The following is a 16,777-nucleotide window of genomic DNA, read 5'->3' as shown; positions in this document are numbered from 1 at the left end:
GAGGAACACGAATGAAAAAAGTCACTTTAGAATAAAAACGCAGAAGACAGACACAGAAAGTATCAATGATTTGGGGCAATAACACACCTCACACCTCTGTGAACCTCAGAGAACAGAAATATTGCAACCACCTAATATAACTGGTTAGTGAGCGTGTAAACTTATCAAATACATGGAAAAGGCTTAGCGATAATTATAATAAATGCAAGGCACAAAATTATATATATAAAATAATCTTAAGCATATAAAAACATCTTCACAGAAAAGACTGGCAAGAAATCTAGCCAAATGCAACAGTTATGGCTTTTGCGTGTTGGGACTATAAGCGGGTTTTTCTTCTCCCTTCTCTCCCTTCCCTTACATTTTCCAAATTTCCTTTAGGGCACATATATTATTTTTATCATAGAAAAATGAACGTTGTTTGAATATAGACATCCATGGCTATAAATATAAACCATCATGGAGATTTCTGAAGGGATCAGTGTAAGCAGCCTATTCGTAAATAGTGTCCTAAATAGGAAGAGGAAAAAACCCTAAGATCTGTATGAAACTGTGGAATACTAAAAGGAAAAAAACATTAACCAAACATGCTCTAATTAGAGAAAGTAATCAGAAAGAGAGGCTATTTGTACATGGCACCAAAAAGGAGTAGTTAAAAGAAAAACACCATAAATTTGATAAACGACCAAAAAACAAAATGCAGTGGAGTCTCCTCTCACCAGTTGATCTGCATGAGTTCGGCTACATTCACTTAGAAAAAAGGTGGTGGCGAACACCCGATTTGCTGTCTCCCCACCCTAACCTTGGCTCCCCCTCCACATGCTAGCTAGACCTGCTCCCCCACAGCCCCATCAAAGGGCAGAGAGACAAACACAAGCTCTTTGCACTTCCAAGAGTGGAAGTCCTGGCGATTGAAGAGTGATTTGAGTCCGTCCAGCTCGGGAAGAGTCTTTGCAGCCTAACCCCCCAGCCAGATGCTGCTCCGCAAGAGTCAGGGTGAGAGGGCTTCCTCCCCCCGCTTTCTGCACTGGATGGACCAGCTAGTCAAAGCTGAGAGGGGCGCTCTCACCACATAAAACAGACGAATGCAGGGCGGGTCCTCAGGCAGTTTAAACCTGCATTGCTGGGCAGAAAGGACGCGGTTGGCAGGATCACGGGTGGCGCATCTGCACAGAGCCGGAAGACCCGTGGGGCCAGACTGAAACCCAGGGGCCTGGCCAGCATCCCGCCCTCTCTGTGCAGCAGGCCCTCCGCCCTGGGCGAGCCGCTGCCTCACCTACCCTGGTTGTCGAACATGCACATGGGGCCGTCGCGTTGGTAGTTGGCCACTCGAGTGCGGAAGGGACAGTTCACGGGTATCTGAAGATAGTTGGGTCCCAGGCGGTGGCGGTGGGTGTCAGGATAGGCAAAAAGGCGGCCCTACAGTTATAAAGAAGATGATGACTGTGCACCTGACGTATCAAATAGGAACGATCTGTAAACGTCATTCTCAAGTTTCAAGGGCAAAGCACTCCGGACGTGGGGTGAGCACAGAACCTGCCTCCCGCCTCCCGCCCCACGCCCCACGCCCTCCTGAAGAGCAGAGCTCTGCTCGCCCATGAACGGTCCTTAATCTTCACGCCATATGGCCAAATATCCACACATCTTCACATTCGTTCTGGACAACAACTCCTTTTTTTCTCAGATAACAAGTTAGTGCCATCCCGCATTATTTCCCATTCCCAAGGATGTGTCACATTCTAAAATCGATTTGCAAGAACCCAACGAACTGGAATCACGAGCTGATTCCATTCTTCCCCGTTCCCCGACTCCAGGGGAGGGATCGACCATCCGCTCTCAACAAAATGAAGCAGATTTCTACAAAACCAACCGTATGGGAAATTGTTTAGAAAAGCACCTCCCATGTTGCATTCTGAATTGTATCAGTATCACTCTGAGCTCTGAGCCTTTCTAGATATAAATAAAATACTACACGAAGAAAACTATGGTTCAGAATGATGGCCGTATAATGCCAAAGTCCAGAAGCAAAGATTAAACTAGGTTATTACATATTTACCAAGGCAGGATGGTAACCTTTTTGCAATCTCTTTCAGTTAGTGTTGAAACAAAATGCTTTATGACTAACTCTGCATTAATTTTGGTATCAATTATTTATATATTCTCATTATTCAAAGCTCTACTCTATGAGCAGTTTTCTTGCATTGACTTTATCATTGGCCTTGAATCTGAAAGATTATTATTATACTCCTAATTCTATGAGCCGAAATAAAAATCAAGTTGAATAGGGCAACTTATGCAATTATTTTGTACCAAACCAGTCATACCAACATGCTTAGTTCAATCTCAGCATTCTGTCAATCATTTGCTCTTGGCTGAGTGACTCTACCTCCCACCTTATTTCAAACATCCAAGGTAATACTTAGATGACTGTCGTGCAGCCATGACTAAGAGCCTATTGTCTAGAAGCTGGTTGCCTCCTTTGGCTTAAAATAGACTAAGTTATGTTCTAACTTTACCCACAGGATAGACGACATAATGGAGCTCCTGGATGTAGCCTCCAGCACGTCCTTCTGGTTTTGTGTCACCTTATGTTTATAAGGCTGCCCTCCCTACCTGTGGGTGGAGACCCATAAAGTCAAGGTTGGGAAATGGGCACAGCCAGGCCAGACGCTGACACCAACTTGAATCCAGGCTTCACCCAAGGCCCTGTGGCTGAGCTCCCTGGGGACGTGGGTGAAAGGCAGAACAAGGCTCTCCACTCCAGGAACCGGGCGACTTCCCCACTCCTGCCAACTGCAGAGCCTGGCAGTCAGGAAAGGAGGCACCAGCTTCATCAGGGACCGGGGACAGTCTCTCTGAGACGGGCACTGTCCTGCTCTGTCCTTCTCACCGTGGTCTGGCTTATCACTTAGGATTTCTAATCCTCCTTACTGGCTCTCCACTTCCAGTCCCTCCTCCAAAACACCACCCGACACATTGTCTAGAAGCTGGTTGCCTCCTTTGGCTTAAAATAGACTAAGTTATGTTCTAACTTTACCCACAGGATAGACGACATAATGGAGCTCCTGGATGTAGCCCAAAAGAATCTTCCTGAGGCCCTGCATGGATCCTGTCTCCTGCCCAGAAACCTTTACTCCTCACTGCTCGCCAAATGCCAAAAGAAGGACGACAGCCCTGCCTGCCATGTGGCTCCTAACATGCTCCCTGGTGTCAGGATTCACAGCTAAATATCCCAAGCAGTTGTAGGAAAAACTAGGCTGGGAACTGATATTTTGACTGAACCCAATAAGGGTCTTTCACACACTTTCGTAAACTCATTTTAAAAAACTGTAAAGACAGCATATTACATTTAAAATATGTTTGCCATAACTGAAATTAACACTGATAGGAATTATATGATTAATCTTTCTAATTCATATAATTCAATTCACTAATGGAATTATATGATTTCCATTTATCATCCTTTTTCAGGACTCTCTTTCCCACAGTTTCAATGCCATGCCTGACACCTTTGTTTTTTGTTGTTGTTGTAGAGAATATGCATTTGCTATGCGGTCCTTTTCCTATGGGGGCCTAGGCCGCCATCCAGGGCATCGGCACCCTTCTAACTGTATGAGTTAGTGTTGCTAACCGCCTCCAGGTCTCCGTGTGGTCCAGAGACTCATGGCGACCTAGATTCTCATGAAAGAATCTTGTATTCCTCAACCTGTGCCCTCAATACCAAGACTACGCAGCCTTAGCTGTACCCTCGACGATTCCCAGCCTTGGCAAATCCCGTTAACCTCTGCTTCACACAGTTCAGCTCCCTCCAGCCGCCAGGCAGGGGAGGCTCAGGGCCAAGGGTCACGTTGTCTTGGCTTCCTCTGCTCCCCAGTTCAGGGCAAGCAGTTCTGCCCACCCTCTGTAATCCTATCCATGTCACTTCCCTTTCTATTGCCAACCCCCAGCTCCCTCTGTTCTATTTATAACCAACAGGAGTGATTCTGCTTGCTATGTACCAGATCAAAGTTCTCAAAACTGAAGAAAACTTTTCTCTTCCTAGAAGCAACAACTGTAGCATAAACTTCTACTCAAGCATTCAGGTCCCCTCTGACATATGCTCAACGTACCTGTCCAATCTTATTTCTTCTAACGCAGGAAAGAGTCACTGTTTACAGTTTAAATACACCCAACAGGGTCTGCCTTTGCGCCTACACTCCTCTCCCTCTCCTGTCTCACTTATCTCTATTAAAAAACAAAATCCCTGGGCCGGTCCCATGGCCAAGTGGTTAAGTTCACACACTCCGCTTCTGCGGCCCAGGGTTTCACCAGTTCAAATCCTGGGTGCGGACATGGCACCGCTCATCAGGCCAAGCTGAGGCGGTGTCCCACATAGCACAACCAGAAGGACCCACAACTAAAAATATGCAACTATGTACTGGGGGGCTTTGGGAAGAAAAAAGAAAAACAAAATCTTTAAAAAAAAATCCTATCTATTCTTAAAAAACCATCTCAAATGCTACCTTATTCTGGAAACTTTGCCATTGTCCTATCAGACAAGATTTCTCCTCCAATTCACCATAGCATTCTTCTGTATCATAGTTATCCTGTGTTTTAACGTCTGTTACAGTACCCAGGACACTCTATCACACACAGTAGATAAGTATTCCAGTTACATTAAACTGAACTAAAAACTAATGAAAAACTTATTTTCTATAAAAGCCTCAGATGTTCCCAATGTCAAAGCAAAAAAGTTATTATTAAAAAAAACAAGGGAACCTTAGCTTGCCTCCCGGGACAGTGACACCTGAACTGGAATCAGACGCTTACATAAGAAGTGGCCGTAGGTCACTTTGGCCTTATCTAAGATGTAATCATTAATCTGTGTTTCATGGTCATAGTCCAAAAACACAAAAGATCAATCAATTAACTCAATAATTATGAAGCCAATTATTTTCTACTGATTTCTGGTCCAAAGAATGTTTCACTCTTCGTACTCTTGAAAGAGCATTTTGGAGAGTGATAAAAAAAATACTGATTGCCCAAAACATTAACAAGACAAACGAACGGCTAAATTAACCCATTGCCTTAGTTCATAAAAATAATCTCCAGATCTCTTTTTACAGATGGTAAAATTCAAACATCACCACGGAAGAGGAAGTAAATAAAGTTACGCTGACCATGGTGTTACAATCAATTAACAATATTCCCTCCCACCAGTTACAGACTCAACAAACAGTGCTTTACTCTGTAAACACTAGGCATCTCTAACATAACTTTTTTTAAATTAAAAGACTAAATATCAAAGTCTTAACATATTGAGGGGTTTTACAATGAAATTTGGTTTATATTGTAATGCCATCTAAGGATGTTTCAGTCAGTCCACAGGAACTAAGGACCCCGATTAAAGTCTAAGTGATGTTCTAGTTAATTCTTTGTATAAAGATTGTGCCAAATTACACAGTGTGTGTGTCACGCGCGCACTCCTGCCTCAGAACATCTCAATTCATCAGGTTTACCTGAAGCATTTTGTCCGGGCTGGGCTCAATGCCAGGTGGCATGTTGTTTGGGTCAAAGGCCAACTGTTCAACCTCAGCAAAATAATTAACTGGGTTCCGGTTTAAGACCAGCTTACCAACTGGGATAAGAGGGTAGTCCTTGTGAGGCCAAACCTAAAAATAATGTCATAGTCACAATTACCAGACAACCAACTGAAGGAAACTAAAGTACCCATAAAAATTACGCTTTCAAGCATAATGAAGCCAATGATAATAACTGAAAATAACAATTTTTTAATCCAATAAAATGATAACTTAAGGTGAGTACATTTGGTTGAGTCTTTCGTAACAGTGAACAGTAAATAGCGACACTTTCCCTGTGCAAAGGCACATCAGCTTTTCAAAATTGCTAAGAACGCTATATGGAGCCACCCAGATAAATGCAAAGAACTTATCAAACAGGAGCTGAAGTGAGATGAGGTGAGGACTCATTCACAAGAGAGGAACTCTAAAGTGGTACCACTGTATTCGTACGACTTCCCTTATGAACACTTGACTGCAAATGTTCCAAAATTAGGTTAACAACTAAAACTATCGAGTTGTTAACTAACTCACCTTGGTAAGATCAAATGGGTTAAATGGAAAAGTTTCTGCCTGATCAAATGTCATGACCTGGATGTACAAGGTCCAGGATGGGTAGTTGCCTGTGGCAATGGCGTTAAAAAGGTCCCGGAGGCCGTAGTCAGGGTCTTCCTGGGAGAGTCTTGCTGCATCTTCAACAGAAAGGTTTTTGATGCCCTGGTCAGTCTACGGAATGAAAGAAGGAAGCACAAACTGAAACTTATTGGCAAAGTTATGGAACTTTAATTAGTAATTCATTGAAGGATTATGAGTAAGGCTACTCAAAGATTGGATTTTCCTTGTACCATAATTCCACTGTTCAAGAATGATACAAATATAAATTTATCAATGAGAAATTCTACTGGATTAGACTGATTCCTTTAATATCCAGGGAATCTGTCTATGCATTTCATACTTAAGATTAGTTCTATCTTTCCTTTATGCATTCTATATTACAGTCATGAAAGGCATAATGATGTTTCTGTCAACAATGGACCACATATACCACAGTGGTCCCATAAGATTAGTTTCTTGTAGCCTAGGTGTGTAGGGGGCTGCAAGCTCTAGGTTTGTGCAAGCACACTCTATGATGTTCACACAATGATAAAATCACCTAACAATGCATTTCTCAGAACACATCCCCATGATTAAGCAAAGCATGACTATATCTAAATTTTTTAATTATTGACATATACTTTATTTTCAATTTTTCACCCATATAAAGAATGCTGCATGACTGTCTTCAGACAAACCCCAAAACATTTTGGCATAAAATATACATAACATAAAATTTACCATTTTAAAGTAACCACTCAGTGGATTTTTTGAGTCTATATCTCAAAATGGAGTTGCTGGGTCATATGGTAATCCTACATTTAATATCTTGAGGAATTTCAAAACTGTTTTCCAGAGTGTCTATTATTTGAATTTGTATACTCATTTTACTTTTTGAATCAGAAAACAAAATCAAAATATATTTAAAAAATAAACAAATGATTAATAAAATTAAATGGCTTCTCTTTTTTGCATGAAGTAGTTTTTTTAATTCCCTGTTTTATAACAGCTCGAATCAATTAGTGAGCTTGTGCTCAGCTAGCAGCCCTCCACCCCTACTCTCCTCCTTTTTTATTTTAAACAAACCATAGAGTCATAGCTCACAGAGCTCAGAAGAACTGCAGGACAGCCTCTCGGAACCAGTTCTCTGATTCTCAGCAGGCAAAGTTAGTATTCTGACTTTCCAAACAAGCCATTAAGACCCACAGAAGTTAAGTCACTTTCACAGCTGTTCCCAGAGCAGAATGGCAATACTGCCCTTTAACAGATCCCCCACCTCTATCTTATTCTGAAAGATCCCCAACAAGCTAAGCACCATGGAAAGATTTCCTTAGCAAAAGTCAACTCTGAAAGGCGAGTCCATTTCTACCACAGAAATCTCAACGCTCTCTGGCCAGTGGCAAGATTTGAACCTTCTTACTATCAGACCAGAAGTAAAGCCACCGTCAGGATTCAAAAATGGAGGTCACCATCTGTAGATCACCCAGAGAGCTAATACACTACATTGTGCAATAATATTGCAACATCTTTCTGATTTTAATCGAATCTCTTGGGTTTAGAAAAGAATAATCTCTGGTCAGAATAATCCAGACTGATGAAGGGCTGTCTGCTGAACAGACCCATAAGCAATCCAGTCTTTCCCAGACCATGGACAGCTGGTACTATCATCCCAGTTTTACAGTGACAAACCTGGAGCTCAGTGACTTCTAACAATATTCCCAAGCCACAGTTATCTGTAAGAGGGAAGACCTGAGTTCAGATTGGTCTAACCGCAGAGCCACCAACCATGCTAGCTGTCCCAGATAGAATCACTTCTTAGTCCTGCCCTACATGACACCACACTGCTCCTTTTGGCAATTACAAGCCAATGGGTCAACTGTTTCTTAAGTTGTTCCTTGCCAAAGATCACATACCCAAGCCATAGCAAAAAGAGAGGTGACAGTTTCCCTGTCTGCTATACCTACGTTCATGGTTCACATAAAGATTAAGACAGGACAGAAGAAAACAGGTCTGTGGGATGTCATTAAGAGGGAGATGGCATTTTTCATGAGTCCACTCCTGTCTCTGCTTATTTTAGCAGCAGTGTTGGGAAATAAGCTCTTGGGCAACTAGAGGTTTTTTAAGAACCTTCTAGAGTTCTCTGGAATATGGCTTATTCTAACAAATGCCAAGCTCACACTAAAAGAGAGCCCTTTAAAACACTTCAGTTATTTAAAAGGTTCTCAAAGGCTTCCCCAAAGGTAACTGATTTGACCTGATTGTATGAAAGCAAACCAAAAAAAGAAAATTTTTGTTTTCTGACATTTGTAATTCACTTGCCCTGTTCATAGTATACCCTTAATAAATGGTAAATAAGTGGATAGATGAATTAAAAAGTTAGGAGAAATGTTTTTGGAAAGCCAGCATCAGATGTTGAAAGTGGTGGTGAGACTGGTATTTCACAGACGGGAATGCCCCAACTCTGCCTCAGTGCCCCCTCCTGGGCTTCGAAAGATAGCTATGCTCAGAGCACTGACTCAGGGCCAGGAAAGGCGAAGCAACAGAACAATTCACCGCTTGCTAAGTCTTACCTCCAAACTCCAACAAGGAACTCTAGAAACCTAGGTTACAGGTAGAAATCTTTTGCCTATCCTGGAGGCCTGTATTATCTCCTTACCTTTGGGCCCACACCAAACTTTAAACCTTCTCACTCCAGGGAGAAAGAATTTCAATGTGCACCTGCCAGCACCAGAAACATTAAACCAGAGAGGCAGCACAAAGGAGCGTTTTTCCACCTATTTATGGCAGGGTCCCCAGGGTCCAGGAGACGAAAGCTTGACTATTGACAACGGCCATGTGCTCTTGCCCTCTGGCCACATGAAAAGAAGAGACCAAAGAGCCCACACACAGTTCTTCTAATTGGGCTGCGAGAATCTACTCACTCAGGCAGTGGTCAACAAAATATTCATGGTACTGAGCAACTAGATCAGTACTTCTCATCCTTCGGGGTGGAGGAGGTAAGGGAAAGGTAGGGGAGGTCTTGATCTTTGCCTAGTCCTCAGGAGAAGTAAGGAGACGTCGGTGGCAGGAGCCTTGTACCCCCTGCCCCATAGGCAACACGTACCTTATAATGGAATTTGCAATAAACTACCTCTCCCTTCGCATTAACCAGCTTGAAAGTATGTGATCCATATCCATTCATGTGCCTATGTCCATCCGGAATGCCTCGATCACTGAACAGGAAAGAAACCTAAGGAAGAAAAAAATAAAGCCTAAAACTTTTCAATTTAAATCAAAACATCCTAGATTTTTAAGACATTCCTAAGTTTCTAGAAACCCCTTAATGACACAGCCAAGTACCCAAGGAAGGGTTACCATATTTACATCTATAATAAATAACAAACAGAAGAATTTTAAAGCAGAATGATATATAAATTATTGAACTCATGGCTCAAAATTCTATAAACAAAAGTTAAAGCAAATCTGAAAACTAGCCTAACTTATTATTCAAAATTGATTTAAATAGCAAATTCATTTGGTACTCCTTTCCCCTCCTTTCCCTAATACAAAGAAGTTTACGACAGGCTTGAGACTTTAATCCTTAATATTGCGAAGTATCAAGGGATAATGTCTTTAGCACCACATAAGGTCTACGAATGGAAGAAGATCGACAAAATCAGTCACTATAAAAGTCTTCAGGGTGAAGAAATCTGAGAGAGCCTCCCAAAAAAGGTCAGAAGCCAATTCTAATCAAAGAGCCCAACCTGGAGAAGGACATTATGAGGCATAATTACCAGTTCCATCCCAGGTGACATATGATAACAGAGTGAAAAAAGAATGCTCCCACCTGATGCAGAGACTCAGGACGCAGACTCCAGAAATCCCAGACCATATCCGGATCCTTCAGGTGCGTTTGAGGGTTTCTCTTTTGGCTGTGGATAAAGGACGGAAACTAAATGGGAAAAAAAAAAGAAAAACTAAGTTAACAGGAATTATGGTGCCTGACATTATACATCACATTGCTAGGTTTATGGATTATAGTTCTGAACAATATAATCCTAGAATTTTAAACTGCAAACCCTAAAATGAAATTTACCCTCTACTGTTTCTAGGGCAAAGCACCTTTTTCTATTAATCTTCCATGCTCTGCAAGGAAAACTGGACTATTTCCATTAAGTCGGGGAATCTTGAAACTGCAAATCTAAGACCAGTGATAACTGTTGTTATTTGATACTATAAAAAGATACTAAATATGAAAAAAATGTGTTTAAAAAGGCAATGCAGCCAACCTAAATTCTCTTCTTTCTGCCTTTCCGAGGGCCTCTCCTCAAATGCCATTCTATACGGAGTATCTGAAATCAATTTAAATCAACCAATATTGGTAGAGTGCAAAATACTCTATGGCTTACCAACATGGCATCCCTGATGAAGAAAATGGGGGTATTATTTCCAACAAGATCCCAATTACCATCTTCAGTGTAAAATTTCACCGCAAACCCACGAGGGTCACGAACTGTGTCAGCTGAGCCTGATTCTCCAGCTAGAAGATTCAAATGGGAAAAAGGAAGCCTAAGCCAGAGCTCTTTGCATCCAAGAAGCCTGAAGGCATAAAGAAACATTAGGATCTAACTGTTCCAATCCATTTCCTAAAAGTAAATTAGATATTTAAGTACCCAGGTTATTATTTCTACCACCTACCAGCTAATTTGGTCAACAAATTAAATAAATGAATTAATTGAGAGTAATAAGAGAGTACATGTAATAACAGCTGAAGAGATTATCCATTTAAGATAATAAGGTGGCTTTGTCCAAAGGTGATTAAAATAAGGGAAGAGAATAATTATAAACATTAAGGTGGTGAATAAAGCAAATAAGTGAGTCATCAAAATGAGACTGATATTAAGAAAATGAGTTAAAATATAGGTTTATTCTTAATTTCATTTATTTTTGCATTCCACAGTATTTTTTAAATGCACAAACACAGACTCACACAGAAACAGAATTAATCATGCATTGTGGTGTGTTGAGATGTAGTATGATAGATCTCATTCTTACTACCCTGTACCATGAGAAAAACTCTGAAATAGAAATAATCTCACCTTGCAAAGTAAACCTATGGATTAGGAATAATGTTGGTAAAGCATCTACCCATGGTTGGCAGAGTAAATTCTCAATAAAGGGCAGCTGTTACCATGGTTACTGAATAAGGTCCTCACTCCATACTTCCGTGTGAGGCAACCACTCATAGAAAAGTTCTTTCCAAGTGTCACAGAACTGCAGAGGCAGCTCTGTAAACTGTGATTTCCTAAGACCTCAACAGAGTTATAAGTAACTTCCTACGTGTCTTACCTATTTTTCCACTGTAAAACCTTGCATAATTTGGAGAAGTGCTTATTTCCTATTGTCCTACAAGTTTTTCTTGAAATTAAGTTATAAATGCCCCAAATAAGATGCAGGGCTGAGTCCAGCAACACAATCTTGCGAACAGACTGACTTACCAACGGTAGAGAATCGAACCGCAATGGGAGTCCTCTTGCCAATCTGGTCAAACACCTTTGCCTTGGAGTATCTGGTGATGTCATGCGTGACCTCAAAGTAGCCAAAAGCCCCTAACAAGAAAGACACAGAAATCTCATCCTGGAGACCATCACTCAAACCATCAGGCCCTCAATGGACATCTGGGTGACTAGAGAAACTGATGGTTTAGCACTGGCCTTCTGGGAGCTTCCAATATGATGGGAGAAGGGGAGATGTCCGAATGCAAGTGCAAAGAGCAGAATGCAAACCCCTGTTATCGTTCAGTGCTAAGCGGAGGGCTACACAGCTGGAGCCAAGAGGAGGAGATGGGCAAGGCTGGAAGCCGCTCATCACGCAGGGTCTGAGAGGGCCTGGAACTCCACGTGGGACTCAGGAGAGAAAGAGAAGAATGGGGAGAAGGAGAAAACACAGAGAGAGAAAGAACAAACACTTAGAAAGGACGCCACAGAGCCACACCACACACCGAACAGCAAACCAAAGCCACAACGGAAAAGCCACACAAAGAACATTGGAGGAGCTGGAAGAAGAGGGGATGAGACCAGGAAGTCCTCACAGGGACTGCAAGGGGGCAGCTAAGAGAACAACTTTCTCCTCCTTTCTATCAAGCTTTCTTTTTCCTACTGAGTTTTTAGCTTTCTTTGAAACACCACCCTCATCTTTTATCTCCGTAATAAAAGCAAGATAAAAATTTTACAGATGTCTTGACCCAAAAGGAAAAATCACCACAAACCCACCACCCTAACACAACTATCCTCAATTTTGCACAGCTCATTCCAGTATCTATCCAGCTAGTGCACCATCTAAATCGTGTTACAATTACAGGACATCTGGGTCTGTATTTCCATATTCTTACTTCTTCACTAAACTGTATGATGGAAGAAAAGGAAGATTACTCTTATTTTTAGTAAAATAAAGTATGTTTATATATAATGTTCAATCCAGGGAAATAACCATCATTTCATTTCTAACTCCTCTGCTGACGGACGTGTTTTCCTTTCTCCCAGGAAAGGAGATTTTGGCCCTTCTATTAAAAGAGCTCCAGCCTTCTGAGAAATAATTTTTAACCCAAGTGCTATGAAACAATCCTTCTGCAACAAATAAACAGAGCTCTCACCTGCTCCTTTAGCATGCACGACTCTCTCAGGAATTCTCTCCCGGTCAAAGTGAGCCATCTCATCAGTGAAAACCACATCCTGAACAAGGAGGGGCCCTCGGGGCCCTGCCGTCATAATATTGAGTTTGTCTCCTATTGGGATACCAGCCCCGGTGGTCAGAACATCAGGCTGCTAAGAGAACACCAAAGGAAAAAGGGCAGGAGAGTCAGCACGATCAAACTCCTACTTGACACTGTCATAGGCTACACTGCTTTGCAATTTTTATACCTTCTGCCCAAATTCTTTTTAAACTTCCTGTGTCCAAGGCACTAAAATACTACAGATATGCTGTTTCCTGAAATTTATAGTCAGGTCTCAGAAATCCCAGATGAATCCCAAACTAATCTGCTAAGAGATCTGCTATAAGGGCAGAAAGATAGCAAAATACTCAGCCAACGTGCTCAGCATCTGCTCTGCATACAGCCAGCGGCTCCGCCCAGGAAGCCCCAGGTAGAGATCCCCAAAAACGGATCAATCGTGCTTCACGTCCAAACGAATAGGGAGGAGACGGTCTCTGCAGAAGCTACGCTAGTTAACGCCTTACTCAGAACTTACAGATGCTTTGTACCGTGGCGGATGTTAAGGTGGGCGCTGGCAGAGTGCATTTTCTCTGTGGATCCTCAGTGGATCCCAGCTATCTGCAACACCTCTTTTCAATTCCCAAAACAAAAGATCAATGGCTTTTATTGTCACTGAAAATTATGGCGTCAATTTTCTAAACATGTCAAATGTCTCTGAAATGGATAGAACTCGCTTTAATCCACCCAATTCTCCAGTTTTGGCTACATCCGAAGCCTCTGGGCTGTCCCTTCTCTAGGGTGCGAGCAGTGCTTTTTCAAGCCTCATGATTCTGGGCAGCTCTTCCCTGCATCTCCCGTCTGGTTCCATGGTCACACACTCTACTTTTGGCCACAGATACCTCCTCCCTAACGTCCCCCCTGGTGCCTGGGAGATGAGGGGAGAGTGTGGGTGCAGAAAGCTAAGCTGCCTCCATCCTGGGAGAATAACTCAAGAGGCCTCCTGACCAAAGTCAATGCTACCAGCTTCACAAACCCAGAAAAGCATTAAGCTCAGAGTTTCCACAAACCTGGAGCAGAGTATATAACTTCTATTCTCCATGCACGTCTGTCCTGAATATTAAAATAAAGTTGCTGCCTGCCTCTTTTCTGGAACGGGATACGGGGGGTCGGAGGGGGGCACTTTTAAGTACTATAAAAGTACTGTGTGAGCTCTTTGGGAAAATGCACTGAATAAAGGAGATCTTGGAGTTTGCAAAATTAGTAAACAAGACTCACACACTAGTACATGCCCCTTGCCCACCGGCGTCCTGCTCACACTGGAATGGGAAGAGGCCCACAAGCCCCGTGAAGAATCGTGCGTGCTGCCACCACAGACCCTTCCCCTCCAGCTCTGTCAATCACCCCATGTGTAGTTACCAGCAAGTTACTTACTATTTTCTGAGTCTCAATTTTTCATCTGCAAAATGGACAAAAAGTAACTACTTCCCAGAGTTGATACACGGATTACACAGATTAAAAGAGCTAAATTTATGTAAAATATGGGCCACACCACTCACCAGCTGTGAGAAAGTGACCTGATGGCAGAAGCCAAGCATTTCAGGTCGTATTTTCCAGTAACTGGGCGGATGTGCGGGCCTGGGTCCACACTCTCACCCCACCCCTCACCCTCCAGCAGCAACCTCTTCCTGACTGCAAGGAAGTGTAAGTCCAGTCAAAGGTCACCACCCAAGCACGCCACTCTCTTTGGGAGACACACATGCGCTGATCCATGTGACACTGCATACTTTTAAATTTAAAGTAGAAAACGAATCAGAAAAAGGACAGTAAACTTGCACAACTTCATCTTCAGTTTAAACCTGAAACCTGACTGTCAGCCTCGCTGCCACTGGAACCACCTGGGGAGCTTTTTAAAGCATAGTGGTGCCTGGGTCATCCTCCGGGAGATTTCTGATACAATTAGTCTGTGGGAGGCCTGAGGGTCGGGGTTTTTTTGAGCTCCCCGGGTGATTCCAAAGGGAAGCCAGGTGTGAGAGCCACTGACTTAAAGCTTTTGGATAATCCAAAATTAAAATAATAAGAGTCTAAGCAAACTAAATCTGTTCCCTCTTTATATGCTGTTTTCATCATATAAACAAGGCACCAAAGGAAGCCTAAAAAGCAATAAAGAGGCCATCTCATAAAGGAGAAGAGCAGGAGAAAGGGTGCCGAGAAGCTCAGCCAAAGGAAGGGCAACCTAAGGTCAGTGTCTACATCCCTGCATCCCTAAGGCAGGCAAGGAGCTGCCACTAAAAGAGAGAGGAGACCACACCACATGTCCCCTCCTGATGACCAGGTCAGGGTGATATGGTCAAGATTAAAAACTATGCCCAAAGGAGGGAGAAGCAGAGGAAACTGGATAAGTGAATGGATGGCTGAAGAGCTAAAGAATGAGATGGTCTCACCTGAATTTTGCCACCATTGGGCCTGCCTCCCACCCAACACGGGCATCTCCTCCATTGCACCAATCCCATTAAGAAAGGAAACCTGGGCTTACAGTTACAAATGTAGCATTCAGCACCTCTTCTAATTCCCTCTTCTAAGAGATCAGCTGTTCTCATTTTTAACAGCTTTCCTCACACAAGCTATTCTATCTGCACTTTGCCTTCAAAACAAGTGTGGCAGGAAAGCCTTCCACGGCCTCAGCAACACAACAGGGAGGCCAGTGGGCAGAGGCCAGAAAGGAAAGATCCCGACCTCAGGGGATGTTTAAGGCGACATTAGATCCGAGAAACTGACCCAAACGAAAGGTAAGAAAGTGTTTATTACAAGGTGAGGAGGAGGGCGCAGCACATTTGTCAAGATGCAAAGAGTTATGCAGTGAAGCTTTATTAAATAAAATGGCGGGGGAGGGGAATAGACTGCAGACAGCAAATTTTTACAAATCATTTCTGAAAAAAGTATGAGGCGTTAGACAAGGTTCTACAAGATAACGAGGTCCCAAGGTGGAAAGAGGAACTGCCTCATATTGCCTCTGACCTCAGAAACATTTTCATGTGACAGGCACGCAAGCATGGACTCTGAGTTAAGGCTTCTTCCTCAACGTACTCAAGACAAAAAGGAATGAGAAGCAGTTACTCAATGCATCTGCTTGCCTTGAGGGAAGCTACATTCTAACCACATCTCCCAAAATATGACAAAATAGACAACTTAATCATCTCCCTTGTGTGAGGGATCAGAATTTGCTACCCCAAAACGTGTCTCTTTGGCTTGTTTTTAAGAACAAAATACTAAGAAACTTTGACCTTCCCTGTAACTACCTAAAAGAATCTAAGATTAAAGGCCTGTTCCAAGAAGGAGCTCTCACCATAGATAACTCCAGGTGTGGTCGACAGAAAAGCACCTGGTGAGGCACAATTTTATCAAAGTAAGAAGGCCCAGCAAAGATTTGTTATCGAACATTTGCTTTTCCATCTCCCTGTGAATTGCCATCCTCCCTTTGGAAGTCCCAAACCACTACCCCCAACATCCTTCTTTGTCTTTAGCTAAAGACGGTATTTAAGGTGGCGCCTTTGGCAATTTTGGCGAGCTACTTAGTTTTCCTGAGTCTCTCCCATGTGTGCATGTTATAAAGCTTTGTTTGATTTTCTCCTGTTATTCTGTCTCATGTCAATTTAATTCTTGAACCAGCCAGAAGAACCTAGAGGGTAAGGACTAGCTCTTCCTCCCCCACAGTTTGGCAATGAGGATGGGATAAAACTTCACTGGCTGGATGCTGCTTGCTCCTGGACTACTGCAGCTCAGAGATCCTGGATCCCTAAGAAGAGCCAGCAGGAGACAAGAGTTCTTACCACGTCAGTCTCCCAGATCTCTGCCTGCAGGGTCCAGTGGAAGCAAGAGTGGTGAGTTTTGTTTCCTTGTCTCAATTTAGACTAGCAGGAGAAAATATTGGTGAAGC

General features: G+C 42.7%; 1 protein-coding gene across 3 annotated transcripts in view; it reads right to left on the bottom strand.

Annotated features, from left to right (window-relative positions):
* The window catches only part of CAT (catalase), a 58,645-nt gene that overhangs the window by 8,615 nt on the left and 33,253 nt on the right, over positions 1 to 16,777 (bottom strand). For 2 of the 3 annotated variants that reach the window (XM_070564661.1, XM_070564660.1), the window contains 8 exons: positions 12,784 to 12,955; positions 11,630 to 11,740; positions 10,541 to 10,671; positions 9,979 to 10,083; positions 9,256 to 9,381; positions 6,093 to 6,284; positions 5,499 to 5,651; positions 1,281 to 1,419 (listed from right to left, as the gene is read on the bottom strand). In XM_070564661.1, the coding sequence (XP_070420762.1) occupies positions 1,281 to 1,419; positions 5,499 to 5,651; positions 6,093 to 6,284; positions 9,256 to 9,381; positions 9,979 to 10,083; positions 10,541 to 10,671; positions 11,630 to 11,740; positions 12,784 to 12,955 (1,129 nt within the window). The remainder of the gene's footprint in view (positions 1 to 1,280; positions 1,420 to 5,498; positions 5,652 to 6,092; positions 6,285 to 9,255; positions 9,382 to 9,978; positions 10,084 to 10,540; positions 10,672 to 11,629; positions 11,741 to 12,783; positions 12,956 to 16,777) is intronic. The other variant, XM_070564662.1, reaches the window with a different exon arrangement.

The sequence above is a fragment of the Equus przewalskii genome, chromosome 11, assembly GCF_037783145.1.
Source record: "Equus przewalskii isolate Varuska chromosome 11, EquPr2, whole genome shotgun sequence".
Taxonomy (NCBI): domain Eukaryota; kingdom Metazoa; phylum Chordata; class Mammalia; order Perissodactyla; family Equidae; genus Equus; species Equus przewalskii.
This window is presented reverse-complemented; position numbering and strand designations above follow the sequence as displayed.